At 47.0% G+C, this 15,050-nt stretch overlaps 1 protein-coding gene across 1 annotated transcript in view; it reads left to right on the top strand.

The window, feature by feature from the left end:
* FIS1 (fission, mitochondrial 1) overlaps positions 1 to 15,050 on the top strand; it is a 52,182-nt gene that overhangs the window by 5,040 nt on the left and 32,092 nt on the right. The window contains exon 2 of the mRNA XM_078670431.1: positions 4,723 to 4,855. Within this exon, the coding sequence (XP_078526557.1) occupies positions 4,723 to 4,855 (133 nt within the window). The remainder of the gene's footprint in view (positions 1 to 4,722; positions 4,856 to 15,050) is intronic.

The raw sequence follows: 15,050 nt of genomic DNA, 5'->3' as shown, positions 1-15,050 counted from the left end.
GAAAGACAACAAAGAGTTAAAAGGACTAGGATAACATAACCCCAGGTTCGAGATGGAGCATTCTGAGTGCAGAGATTTAGACCTGTTGTAGTTTGTTCAGAAGAAGTTTTCGTGATCGTAGGTAAAGTCTGTTTGTATAATCTAGGTGAGACAGTACAAGTGTGTCTGTCGCTTAAACTTAGTGGGGGAGTCTCAGTGCCGCAAGATCCAGCTGTAGGATTCTGAACATATTGATAGAAGATTTCACTGCTGGATCTATTGGGGTCCTCTGTCTGAGAGATTTCTAGGCTTGCTTTTCCCCACTGTATCAATTGAGAGAATGTCTGGCCTTGATCCTCCCGAAAGTAGGCTTCCTGGTTCGACTAGTGAGGATTTCTCTTTTGTCCAGATTAAGTTTAAGGTGGTTAGCAGTTATCTAATTATTCATTAAACCAGGTGAAAATAGAACCTGTCTTTGTGCTTTTTTATAAGGCAAAGGAATAATGTTATTTTCCAAGAATCGCAGGATATTGAGTCAATGCCAGAATCTCTGTTTATTGAAGACGCTTTAAGATGACCTGCAGCCTGCCTGTGTACTTAAAAACTACTGAGACTGAAGGATTGCCTGATTAATATCTGTGTGCTGCACGTTCACTGCCGGAATAAAGTGGTGATCGATATATTACAAGTTTGAATCCCAACAAGGCCTACTCAGCCTTCCACCCCCCCCCCCCCGAAGATTGATGAATTGAGTGCATTTTTTAACCCATTTTTCGAGCAAAACACCAATCCCTCACATGTTCTCTCTAAATATGCTGCCTTCTGTTTCAGTGTGTCATTCTTATAGTTGAAATATTCCCAGCTCTAGTCTCTCGTGTTAACTTCTTGAAAGAATGAACGGCTGTGTTGGTCTTCTCCTTCTGTTTTCTCTGTAGCAGTTGAAGCTGCTGAGCTATCTTGCAAGTTGGTGTTTGTGAGATGGTCTGTTCTCTTGCCTTTTCCCACTGGGTTTCTCCACTTTCTTGTATAAAGTTCTTTCGCCTCACAGCACTGTTGCCACATTCTCACAAGTTCCATACTGATTGTTTGAAGCGGAAGTTGCAGTGCTAAACTTATGTGGGCAACCACTGTAAACTCCATGCCTAATGGTCATTTGAAAAAATCCAGCATGGCTACTTGAAACTATGAGTACAGCGGGAATTTGAAACGTTGAGTATTCTGTTCTGCATTAAACAGATGTTGGCGGGTGTCATGTACTCGCATTACTTGGCAGTGTGCACTGCTCATTTTTAGGCTCCTGATTGGTGGTGGTGGTGAAGCATTGGGAAGGAAAACTAGATACATCTTATGGCAGTGTGGTCCTAACCATCACTACCCCGTGCCGACTGCACAGCCCTGCAGCTCCTTACGTCATTGCTGTAGATATCAACATGTATTCACAATCCTGCAGTCCCTCGAGCTGTTACTCAAGGTCCCTCTTAAATCAGACGTCAAATCTCCTTGTAAATTCTTTCACAGAGCTGCAGTTCCTTGAGGTATTGTGGCATATATTCACAATCCTTCAGTCCCTCCTGCCGCTTCCAAAGGTCCCTCTCGAGTCAGATGAAAAATCTCCAAATTCTTTCACAGAGCTGCCGTTCTTTAAAGTACGACTAGACGTCCCTCTCAAGTCAGATGGAAAAGCATTGACGTTTTGTGAAGCTGCAGTTCTACAAGTCATTACTAAATAATAATACTGATATTTCTAAAGCGCGAACAGCTACCTCACACGGAGGTGTCCCTGCGCTAAGTGAGCAGCTAGATGTAAAGGAAAATGGAGTGGTTTACATTTTTTGAGTACAAAAACATGTCTTTAGTTGCTTCCTGAAGCAGATCTCTGAAGTTGCAGACCGGATAGAGAACGGCAAATCATTCCACAGTTTTACCATCCCAGCGGAGAAGGTCCTACTAAAGGTCTCTCTCAAACCAGACACAAGTGCCTGAAATGGCAGTAAGAATTCTGAGGGGGTGTGGCTTTAACCTAGAAATTTGTGAATACACTCTAGCGAGTCTAATTACTTTTTCCCATGTTAAATATACCAAAGTAGCTTTTCAGTGAGGAGGCAACGTGACCACTTACAATAAATGTCTTAGAAATAGTTGATGACACCCTAACAAGCTGTTTAAAGATACACAATGATGCAGAAATTGCAGTAATGCACTGCGCTCCAGGGGAGTGACAAGCTCATGACGGGGAAATAAAGCACACAGGCCATCCAATAATCAGCAAGTAAATGACACTGTAACCTAACATTGGTAAACAGTGGGTGGGCTTGCAGCCAACTCTAATGTATCAAAATGTCTCGCAACGGCCCTGTCTCACGGGAGACCTAAAAAGTGTTGGAGTCAAGATTGGTGTTTCCTGGCAAGTGGAGATCCAGTGGAATCTGTTCTCTCTGCCTCCACTTTTTTCACGAAGATAATTCATTTTATTCTCCCCTTCATCACAAAGGATGGCTGCTGCACACAGGATCTGCACTGCTCCATTCTAGATTTGACTATTGCAAAGACTCCTGTTCGGTTTCTGTATCTTGTCTCCACTACTGAACAGAGCCCAGTCAATACAGAATCCTGCAGGATGCCATTTTAGTTCTGGCAGACTGATTCTAGGTGTCGAGCTGTGAAATACCCCCTATGGACTCTACCAAAAATGTGCATTGGGCTTCGATCCCGGCCTTTGCTTACCATGGAGTGCCTTTTTGTCGTCTCATTCGCTTGGTTCTGAGTCGATAGTTGCCTTTCTCCTCTTACACTCCTGCCTTGATAACATTTGTGGGCGATGTTAAATCCAGGAATTGCTTAATAAATCGTGTATCTCTGCCAGGGATGGCCGGTAATATGTAATCTAGCTCCAGTAGAGCGAGTATTACCAGGGTTGACAGGGCATGGATGGTCTTGTGGACTAAGGATCCACAGTATCCCCGGCAGGCCTCTTTGCAGATAATGCTACTTGTTCTGTCCAGATGCAGTAGTATGTGCTTAGGTCTCCGTAGGAGATCACTGCGTTGTGGAGATCAAAATGTGCGACGATGGGAATAAGCTGTGAGTGCCACCAGGTCTTTATGCCAGCACTTCTACGTGGAATTATGTCATGTGTGGGAGTGTTGGACATGGAAGTGCAGGTGGAGATGAGACTATCCATGCAGGTCAGCCGTTTCTTGGGTCTGTGGATCCTGCGTCTAGTTCGTATTAGTGAGAGTTTTTGGCGGAGGTCGTGTTGTAGGGGTTTTGAGGACTCCTACGGCTATGGTGGGTGCGCAGAGATGTAGAGTACTTTCTCGCATCGACTATGGCAATGCCATTCTCACCGGAATTCCCAAGATCCACCTAGCACCTCTTAAATCTGTGCTTAACCTTGCAGCTAGGCTTACCTCAGACTGCAAGCGATAAGACCACATATCCCCTGCCCTTAAAACCCTTAAATGGCTCCCCATTGAAGGTAGATCCATTTACAAAACGGCCTGCATTACACACACAATTCTCCATCAGAATACACCGACCTACCTCGCTAGCAACCTCACTAAAGCCGGTTGCTCCCGCTCCTTGAGAAGTACTAACACCCTCCTTCTTATCCCCCCCCCCTTCAAAAAAAGAAAACCACCCAGTCTAGATCCTTTTCTGGCAACGCTCCTTGCATTTGGAATGCCCTTCCAACTGACCTCCGCTGCAACCCTTCCTACTCTTGCTTCAAAAAAGAACTCAAACTACATCTCCTTAATAAATACTGGGGACCCTAATCCATATCTGTTCTCTTCCACTGGCTACATCTGTCCGACCCTAGATGCATTCACCTTCCCTTGTTTTTAGCCTTACTCGCCCTTTTTCCTCGTCACTTCCCCCTCCCTGTTTATCGCCTTCACTCCTCCTTGCTCCCCCCCTCCCTTGTCCACCCTCAACCCGCATCCCCTTCCACCCCCTCCCATTTCTACCCCTCCCGCTTCTCTTCCTTACCAACCTAAGGGACCACTAACCTTCCTATCCTGACCCTGCAATTTTCCGCTTTTTTTTTTTTAAATTTGTGCCTTTTGATATGTTTGATGTCGTAATAACTTGTATTTGTAGACACGCACAGCAGGACTACAAACCTAATGTCTTCAAGTGAGGATTGCTTATTTATGGCTATTTAGTGTGCATAAAACCACACCGGGTAACCAGATTTGAGTGCATATTTATTAGTAAAATGTGCAGATGAAATGAAATAAAGTATTTATAGAGCGCACGGTGGCCAAACGGCTTCCTGGCGCTGAGGGCTCTACTGAACAGAACAGACAGGGCCGAGGAATTTAACAGGGGTAGGCCTGGGCAAACAAGAATGTTTTGAGCGCTTTACGGAAGTGTGAGAAAATAGGGATAGAGCGCATGGAAAGAGGGAGAGAATTCCAAAACCGGGGGGCAAGGACAGAGAATCTGGTTCCACCAGTGCAGGATTTGCGAAAGCGGGGAATAGTGAGGAGGGCAGAGGTAGACTATTTGCATCTTAATATATTCTGAAGCAAAAAATAAATATGCTTAAATGCCAATAAAATGAGAAAAATATAAATAAAATCCGAAATGTTAAAGTGTACGATAAAGCTGGGAGCACCGTTCATATTGCTTGCCGCTGTCACCTTGACTGAAGCTTCGTTCTTCGTAGTGGCCAGGATGGCCTGTAGGAGCCCACTTTGGAGAATCCATAATCAGTATTTGCTTTGCTGCTTCTTGTAGAGATTTGAAAAGAAGTACCAGGGGGAGAAGTCTGCTGGATGTGTGACCAAAAGCACCCAGTTCGAGTACGCCTGGTGTCTGATCCGAAGCAAATACAACGATGACATCAAGAAGGGCACAGAGCTCTTGGAAGGTAAATGATTCTTCTCTGTCATTTAAAGTGATTCCTATGACTGATTCTAGCTGTCGAGCTGTGCAATACCTCCTTTGGACTCTACTAAAAACGTGCATTAGGCTTCGATCCTGTCTGTTGCTTACCATTGAGTGGCTTTTTGTCGTCTCATTTGCTTGGGTCTGAGTCGGTCTTGCCCTCTCCTCTTGTTCTTCTGCTTTGATAACATTTGTGGGTGATGTTAAGTCCAGAAATTGCTTAATAAATCCTGTATCTCTGCCAGGGATGGCTGGTAATATGTAATCTAGCTTTCTTTGATTAGTACATACAATTTTCTGCTGCTATCCAGTCTTCGTCTGCATGCTTTCTCTCCACTCTGCCCATGCGGCCTGCATTGTCACCAGCATGGGCGACTATCCATGCCGCTCTCCAGGTGGGTATTATGAAAGCTTCAAATGTTTGCAGCTTCAGCATACTTTACTTTATTTCTAACTGGTCCAGAGTCTGGGTGTTAAATGCCTTATGGCCGAGGAGGCCCAGAGTACTTGGGCTCGCGTAGCCTTGTGACATCATTGCTACTGACAACATTATATGTTCTCCAGTAAAGCATCAGGCTCTACCACAATTGTGTTGGGGCCTCAGGGATGCATTGTATAATTTTGGGTGGGAAATGGATTTATTTCTTGTTTTTTTTCGTGAAGGAAAGTGAAGCTTCCATTAAGGACAAGTAGTTTACTGGGTCTTGTGTTCATGAGGCGTTTGACCACACGCCACTTTGTTTTTTTCATGATAGTTAGATAAGATATTGAACGGGTATTCTTCTTAGAGCTCCGGGCAGTCACGGGCATGGCTGGTTGGAGTAAATATGTGATCCAGTGGGTCAGTGGCTCCAAGATCACACATTCCTTAGCACAATAAGTGGCAGAACTACTTTGTCAGCTTAGAAACCTTTGTTTTCCAGAAAGGTTCTCATTTACTGGGAAAGAAAGAGGTGACCCTCGTTACATCCCACAAGTAACCCAACCTGTCAACCGGAGGGAACGTTAACCTGGTGCCAAATGTCTGCACATTAGTGGATGTTGTCAAACCAGGTAACCATCACCAAATTAAATTGCCTCCTTAAAAAAAGCTCTAGATGCCAGGCCTTGATCAGCTAGTTCCACCCTGGACTATTCTGCCCCCAGTGTTCATACCCCTCGCTTAAACCAACTTGTCCATCGATTCAAGGTTGAACTGTACTTACTTGTGCGCTCCTACCAAGCTCAACAGATCAATTCAGAAGCCTGGTCCAGAATGCCCGAGATTGGACATCTGCTGCTAAAATCTTCACTCTATAAGAAATCACCATGAAGGCTGATGGTTCCTCTTAAAATCTTTCCCTTTTTGGATTTTATTATAGCCAGCCATGAGTGGGCTTGCAATATGTCAATTATTTTTATTTTTTAAATTCGGCACTTGAAGTTGTCAGGGCAGCCCACCAATCTTGTACGGCACTTTTGGAGCGAGGACGCACCTGCCCTGTGCAAGTGGGAACTCATAGTGCAATCGAAGGTCCGTCCTTAGTGGGGGGATGATCTCGCTCACGGTTTTAGATCGAGCACGCTGCTACTAGGGCTGCCTGCAGCACAGCAGGAAATTGGATCATTCCTGCATAGAGTGGGCCAAGGGGAAGGCGTAGACTGATCTGAGGATGATGCAATACCATCTATGACCTTCCTCGGGAGATAAATGGAAACCAACATTAGCAATAATTAAAAAGACCATGACACAGTCCCTAAAGAAACACACGAGGACAAAAAAGATAGTACCTGGCTGTGAAGAAAAATGACATGTCTAGTTTAGGATTTCACTTTGGCTTTTGCCATGTGTTTTAGAATGATGATTGGGTGACTCGTGTCCTATTCAGATTGGCTGATCTGATTTCTAGTCTTTGATGTTAGTGTTGAAGGCTGCTCTGTAGTCAACAAAAGAAAGAAACAGTATACTCTGAGCCTCTGGGTCCTAACACGGAATTCTGTTTTAATTAGTGGGACCATGATCTGGGATTCGTGAGCGATGGACCATAAACTCCTAATGCTGTCCTTTAGAAAAGGAAACTGGGCAGGCTTCACTCCTTCCTGGATATTCCACAAGCGCGTGTGGACGTATGGCCGCAGAGAATGGAGTAATGACCGAGGTTAGGCAAGACATTTGAAGCTAAATATCTGAATCTCTGGCAACCGGTCAACTTTTATTCAAAGGTTTCTTGTACAATGTCCCAGTAGCAAGTATTTGAAGCTGCCGGAAGGGAGAGCGCGTTATAGAAATGCACTGTTTTATACTTGTCAAAATAATATTTTGGCCCAACACACTCTGGCCTGCCTTTTAATTCCCTTGTTAATGTAGCTCGTGACGATTTGTGCACTCTTGAGTGTTAGACCAACTCCACCTTGTTGAATATCCAAATTATAATAAAAATCGTCACGTGTATTACCCCCAAAAATTTTTATATGATGAAACTTGATGTTTTTAAAATAATTTGATTTATAATTGTGCCCGTTTCATTGGGCTCGGGTGGGCACGGCTACTGTCTGTGACATCTACATGTAGAAGCACTCCTACTTGTGCCTATGACAATACTTATGGCAGCGCTCTTCATTTCAAGCCTGGCATCTCGTACAGCAGAGTGTTGAGCTATGGTCTGTGACATCACCTATAGCAGAGCTGTTCACGTATGGTCTGTCATCACTCACAGCAGAGCCCTGGTCTGAAATATCACCTATAGCAGAGGTGTTCACGTGTGGTCTGTCATCACTCACAGCCGAGCTCTCAGAGCTATGGTCTGAAACATCACCTATAGCAGAGCTGTTCACGTATGGTCTCATCACTCACAGCAGAGCTCTGGTCTGAAATATCACCTATAGCAGAGGTGTTCACGTGTGGTCTGTCATCACTCACAGCCGAGCTCTCAGAGCTATGGTCTGAAACATCACCTATAGCAGAACTGTCCACGTATGGTCTCATCACTCACAGCAGAGCTCTCAGGGCTATGGTCTGAAACATCACCTATAGCAGAACTGTCCACGTATGGTCTCATCACTCACAGCAGAGCTCTCAGGGCTATGGTCTGAAACATCACCTATAGCAGAACTGTTCACGTGTGGTCTGTCATCACTCACAGCAGAGCTCTCAGAGCCCTGGTCTGAAACATCACCTATAGCAGAGCTGTTCGCGTATGGTCTCATCACTCACAGCAGAGCTCTCAGAGCTATGGTCTGAAACATCACCTATAGCAGAACTGTCCACGTATGGTCTGTCATCACTCGCAGCAGAGCCCTGGTCTGAAATATCACCTATAGCAGAGCTGTTCACGTATGGTCTCATCACTCACAGCAGAGCTCTCAGAGCCCTGGTCTGAAACATCACCTATAGCAGAGCTGTTCACGTATGGTCTCATCACTCACAGCAGAGCTCTCAGAGCCGTGGTCTGAAACATCACCTATAGCAGAGCTGTTCACGTATGGTCTCATCACTCACAGCAGAGCTCTCAGAGCCCTGGTCTGAAACATCACCTATAGCAGAGCTGTTCACGTATGGTCTCATCACTCACAGCAGAGCCGTGGTCTGAAACATCACCTATAGCAGAGCTGTTCACGTATGGTCTCATCACTCACAGCAGAGCTCTCAGAGCCGTGGTCTGAGACATCACCTATAGCAGAGCTGTTCACGTATGGTCTCATCACTCACAGCAGAGCTCTCAGAGCCGTGGTCTGAAACATCACCTATAGCAGAGCTGTTCACGTATGGTCTCATCACTCACAGCAGAGCTCTCAGAGCCCTGGTCTGAAACATCACCTATAGCAGAGCTGTTCACGTATGGTCTCATCACTCACAGCAGAGCTCTCAGAACTATGGTCTGAAACATCACCTATAGCAGAGCTGTTCACGTATGGTCTCATCACTCACAGCAGAGCTCTCAGGGCTATGGTCTGAAACATCACCTATAGCAGAGCTGTTCACGTATGGTCTCATCACTCACAGCAAAGCTCTCAGGGCTATGGTCTGAAATATCACCTATAGCAGAGGTGTTCACGTATGGTCTCATCACTCACAGCAGAGCTCTCAGAGCCCTGGTCTGAAACATCACCTATAGCAGAGCTGTTCACGTATGGTCTCATCACTCACAGCAGAGCCGTGGTCTGAAACATCACCTATAGCAGAGCTGTTCGCGTGTGGTCTCATCACTCACAGCAGAGCTCTCAGGGCTATGGTCTGAAACATCACCTATAGCAGAGCTGTTCACGTATGGTCTCATCACTCACAGCAGAGCTCTCAGAGCCCTGGTCTGAAACATCACCTATAGCAGAACTGTTCACGTATGGTCTGTCATCACTCACAGCAGAGCTCTCAGAGCCCTGGTCTGAAACATCACCTATAGCAGAGCTGTTCACGTGTGGTCTCATCACTCACAGCAGAGCCGTGGTCTGAAACATCACCTATAGCAGAGCTGTTCACGTATGGTCTCATCACTCACAGCAGAGCTCTCAGAACTATGGTCTGAAACATCACCTATAGCAGAACTGTTCACGTGTGGTCTGTCATCACTCACAGCAGAGCTCTCAGAGCCCTGGTCTGAAACATCACCTATAGCAGAACTGTTCACGTATGGTCTCATCACTCACAGCAGAGCTCTCAGAGCCGTGGTCTGAAACATCACCTATAGCAGAGCTGTTCACGTGTGGTCTGTCATCACTCACAGCAGAGCTCTCAGAGCCCTGGTCTGAGACATCACCTATAGCAGAGCTGTTCACGTATGGTCTCATCACTCACAGCAGAGCTCTGGTCTGAAATATCACCTATAGCAGAACTGTTCACGTGTGGTCTGTCATCACTCACAGCAGAGCTCTCAGAGCCCTGGTCTGAAACATCACCTATAGCAGAGCTGTTCACGTGTGGTCTGTCATCACTCACAGCAGAGCTCTCAGAACTATGGTCTGAAACATCACCTATAGCAGAACTGTTCACGTGTGGTCTGTCATCACTCACAGCAGAGCTCTCAGAGCCCTGGTCTGAAACATCACCTATAGCAGAGCTGTTCGCGTATGGTCTCATCACTCACAGCAGAGCTCTCAGAGCCCTGGTCTGAAACATCACCTATAGCAGAGCTGTTCACGTGTGGTCTCATCACTCACAGCAGAGCCGTGGTCTGAAACATCACCTATAGCAGAGCTGTTCACGTATGGTCTCATCACTCACAGCAGAGCTCTCAGAGCCGTGGTCTGAAACATCACCTATAGCAGAGCTGTTCACGTATGGTCTCATCACTCACAGCAGAGCTCTCAGAACTATGGTCTGAAACATCACCTATAGCAGAACTGTTCACGTGTGGTCTGTCATCACTCACAGCCGAGCTCTCAGAGCTATGGTCTGAAACATCACCTATAGCAGAACTGTTCACGTGTGGTCTCATCACTCACAGCCGAGCTCTCAGAGCTATGGTCTGAAACATCACCTATAGCAGAACTGTTCACGTATGGTCTCATCACTCACAGCAGAGCTCTCAGAGCCGTGGTCTGAAACATCACCTATAGCAGAGCTGTTCACGTGTGGTCTGTCATCACTCACAGCAGAGCTCTCAGAGCCCTGGTCTGAGACATCACCTATAGCAGAGCTGTTCACGTATGGTCTCATCACTCACAGCAGAGCTCTCAGAGCCGTGGTCTGAAACATCACCTATAGCAGAGCTGTTCACGTATGGTCTCATCACTCACAGCAGAGCTCTCAGAGCCCTGGTCTGAAACATCACCTATAGCAGAGCTGTTCACGTATGGTCTCATCACTCACAGCCGAGCTCTCAGAGCTATGGTCTGAAACATCACCTATAGCAGAGCTGTTCACGTATGGTCTCATCACTCACAGCAGAGCTCTCAGGGCTATGGTCTGAAATATCACCTATAGCAGAGCTGTTCACGTGTGGTCTCATCACTCACAGCAGAGCTCTGGTCTGAAATATCACCTATAGCAGAACTGTTCACGTGTGGTCTGTCATCACTCACAGCAGAGCTCTCAGAGCCCTGGTCTGAAACATCACCTATAGCAGAACTGTTCACGTATGGTCTCATCACTCACAGCAGAGCTCTCAGAGCCGTGGTCTGAAACATCACCTATAGCAGAACTGTTCACGTATGGTCTCATCACTCACAGCAGAGCTCTCAGGGCTATGGTCTGAAACATCACCTATAGCAGAGCTGTTCACGTATGGTCTCATCACTCATAGCAGAGCTCTCAGGGCTATGGTCTGAAACATCACCTATAGCAGAACTGTTCACGTGTGGTCTGTCATCACTCACAGCAGAGCTCTCAGAGCCCTGGTCTGAAACATCACCTATAGCAGAACTGTTCACGTATGGTCTCATCACTCACAGCAGAGCTCTCAGAGCCCTGGTCTGAAACATCACCTATAGCAGAGCTGTTCACGTGTGGTCTCATCACTCACAGCAGAGCCGTGGTCTGAAACATCACCTATAGCAGAGCTGTTCACGTATGGTCTCATCACTCACAGCAGAGCTCTCAGAGCCCTGGTCTGAAACATCACCTATAGCAGAGCTGTTCACGTATGGTCTCATCACTCACAGCAGAGCTCTCAGAACTATGGTCTGAAACATCACCTATAGCAGAGCTGTTCACGTGTGGTCTGTCATCACTCACAGCAGAGCTCTCAGAGCCCTGGTCTGAAACATCACCTATAGCAGAACTGTTCACGTATGGTCTCATCACTCACAGCAGAGCTCTCAGAGCCGTGGTCTGAAACATCACCTATAGCAGAGCTGTTCACGTATGGTCTCATCACTCACAGCAGAGCTCTCAGAACTATGGTCTGAAACATCACCTATAGCAGAACTGTTCACGTGTGGTCTGTCATCACTCACAGCAGAGCTCTCAGAGCCCTGGTCTGAAACATCACCTATAGCAGAACTGTTCACGTATGGTCTCATCACTCACAGCAGAGCTCTCAGAGCCGTGGTCTGAAACATCACCTATAGCAGAGCTGTTCACGTATGGTCTCATCACTCACAGCAGAGCTCTCAGGGCTATGGTCTGAAACATCACCTATAGCAGAGCTGTTCACGTATGGTCTCATCACTCATAGCAGAGCTCTCAGGGCTATGGTCTGAAACATCACCTATAGCAGAACTGTTCACGTGTGGTCTGTCATCACTCACAGCAGAGCTCTCAGAGCCCTGGTCTGAAACATCACCTATAGCAGAACTGTTCACGTATGGTCTCATCACTCACAGCAGAGCTCTCAGAGCCGTGGTCTGAAACATCACCTATAGCAGAGCTGTTCACGTATGGTCTCATCACTCACAGCAGAGCTCTCAGAGCCCTGGTCTGAAACATCACCTATAGCAGAGCTGTTCACGTATGGTCTCATCACTCATAGCAGAGCTCTCAGGGCTATGGTCTGAAACATCACCTATAGCAGAACTGTTCACGTATGGTCTGTCATCACTCACAGCAGAGCTCTCAGAGCCCTGGTCTGAAACATCACCTATAGCAGAGCTGTTCACGTGTGGTCTCATCACTCACAGCAGAGCCGTGGTCTGAAACATCACCTATAGCAGAGCTGTTCACGTATGGTCTCATCACTCACAGCAGAGCTCTCAGAACTATGGTCTGAAACATCACCTATAGCAGAACTGTTCACGTGTGGTCTGTCATCACTCACAGCAGAGCTCTCAGAGCCCTGGTCTGAAACATCACCTATAGCAGAACTGTTCACGTATGGTCTCATCACTCACAGCAGAGCTCTCAGAGCTGTGGTCTGAAACATCACCTATAGCAGAGCTGTTCACGTATGGTCTCATCACTCACAGCAGAGCTCTCAGAACTATGGTCTGAAACATCACCTATAGCAGAACTGTTCACGTGTGGTCTGTCATCACTCACAGCAGAGCTCTCAGAGCCCTGGTCTGAAACATCACCTATAGCAGAGCTGTTCACGTATGGTCTCATCACTCACAGCAGAGCTCTCAGAACTATGGTCTGAAACATCACCTATAGCAGAGCTGTTCACGTGTGGTCTCATCACTCACAGCAGAGCTCTCAGAACTATGGTCTGAAACATCACCTATAGCAGAACTGTTCACGTGTGGTCTGTCATCACTCACAGCAGAGCTCTCAGAGCCCTGGTCTGAAACATCACCTATAGCAGAACTGTTCACGTATGGTCTCATCACTCACAGCAGAGCTCTCAGAGCCGTGGTCTGAAACATCACCTATAGCAGAGCTGTTCACGTATGGTCTCATCACTCACAGCAGAGCTCTCAGAACTATGGTCTGAAACATCACCTATAGCAGAACTGTTCACGTGTGGTCTGTCATCACTCACAGCAGAGCTCTCAGAGCCCTGGTCTGAAACATCACCTATAGCAGAGCTGTTCACGTGTGGTCTCATCACTCACAGCAGAGCCGTGGTCTGAAACATCACCTATAGCAGAGCTGTTCACGTATGGTCTCATCACTCACAGCAGAGCTCTCAGAGCCCTGGTCTGAAACAGCACCTATAGCAGAGCTGTTCACGTATGGTCTCATCACTCACAGCAGAGCTCTCAGAACTATGGTCTGAAACATCACCTATAGCAGAACTGTTCACGTGTGGTCTGTCATCACTCACAGCAGAGCTCTCAGAGCCCTGGTCTGAAACATCACCTATAGCAGAACTGTTCACGTATGGTCTCATCACTCACAGCAGAGCTCTCAGAGCCGTGGTCTGAAACATCACCTATAGCAGAGCTGTTCACGTATGGTCTCATCACTCACAGCAGAGCTCTCAGGGCTATGGTCTGAAACATCACCTATAGCAGAGCTGTTCACGTATGGTCTCATCACTCACAGCAGAGCTCTCAGAACTATGGTCTGAAACATCACCTATAGCAGAACTGTTCACGTGTGGTCTGTCATCACTCACAGCAGAGCTCTCAGAGCCCTGGTCTGAAACATCACCTATAGCAGAACTGTTCACGTATGGTCTCATCACTCACAGCAGAGCTCTCAGAGCCGTGGTCTGAAACATCACCTATAGCAGAGCTGTTCACGTGTGGTCTGTCATCACTCACAGCAGAGCTCTCAGAGCCCTGGTCTGAAATATCACCTATAGCAGAGCTGTTCACGTATGGTCTCATCACTCACAGCAGAGCTCTCAGAACTATGGTCTGAAACATCACCTATAGCAGAGCTGTTCACGTGTGGTCTGTCATCACTCACAGCAGAGCTCTCAGAGCCCTGGTCTGAGACATCACCTATAGCAGAGCTGTTCACGTATGGTCTCATCACTCACAGCAGAGCTCTGGTCTGAAATATCACCTATAGCAGAACTGTTCACGTGTGGTCTGTCATCACTCACAGCAGAGCTCTCAGAGCCCTGGTCTGAAACATCACCTATAGCAGAACTGTTCACGTATGGTCTCATCACTCACAGCAGAGCTCTCAGAACTATGGTCTGAAACATCACCTATAGCAGAACTGTTCACGTGTGGTCTGTCATCACTCACAGCAGAGCTCTCAGAGCCCTGGTCTGAAACATCACCTATAGCAGAGCTGTTCGCGTATGGTCTCATCACTCACAGCAGAGCTCTCAGAGCCCTGGTCTGAAACATCACCTATAGCAGAGCTGTTCACGTGTGGTCTCATCACTCACAGCAGAGCCGTGGTCTGAAACATCACCTATAGCAGAGCTGTTCACGTATGGTCTCATCACTCACAGCAGAGCTCTCAGAGCCGTGGTCTGAAACATCACCTATAGCAGAGCTGTTCACGTATGGTCTCATCACTCACAGCAGAGCTCTCAGAACTATGGTCTGAAACATCACCTATAGCAGAACTGTTCACGTGTGGTCTGTCATCACTCACAGCCGAGCTCTCAGAGCTATGGTCTGAAACATCACCTATAGCAGAACTGTTCACGTGTGGTCTGTCATCACTCACAGCAGAGCTCTCAGAGCCCTGGTCTGAAACATCACCTATAGCAGAACTGTTCACGTGTGGTCTGTCATCACTCACAGCCGAGCTCTCAGAGCTATGGTCTGAAACATCACCTATAGCAGAACTGTTCACGTATGGTCTCATCACTCACAGCAGAGCTCTCAGAGCCGTGGTCTGAAACATCACCTATAGCAGAGCTGTTCACGTGTGGTCTGTCATCACTCACAGCAGAGCTCTCAGAGCCCTGGTCTGA

Source organism: Lissotriton helveticus, chromosome 12 (genome assembly GCF_964261635.1).
Source record: "Lissotriton helveticus chromosome 12, aLisHel1.1, whole genome shotgun sequence".
NCBI lineage: Eukaryota > Metazoa > Chordata > Amphibia > Caudata > Salamandridae > Lissotriton > Lissotriton helveticus.
The sequence above is the reverse complement of the archived record's forward strand: the minus strand, read 5'-3'. Positions and strand labels throughout refer to the sequence as shown.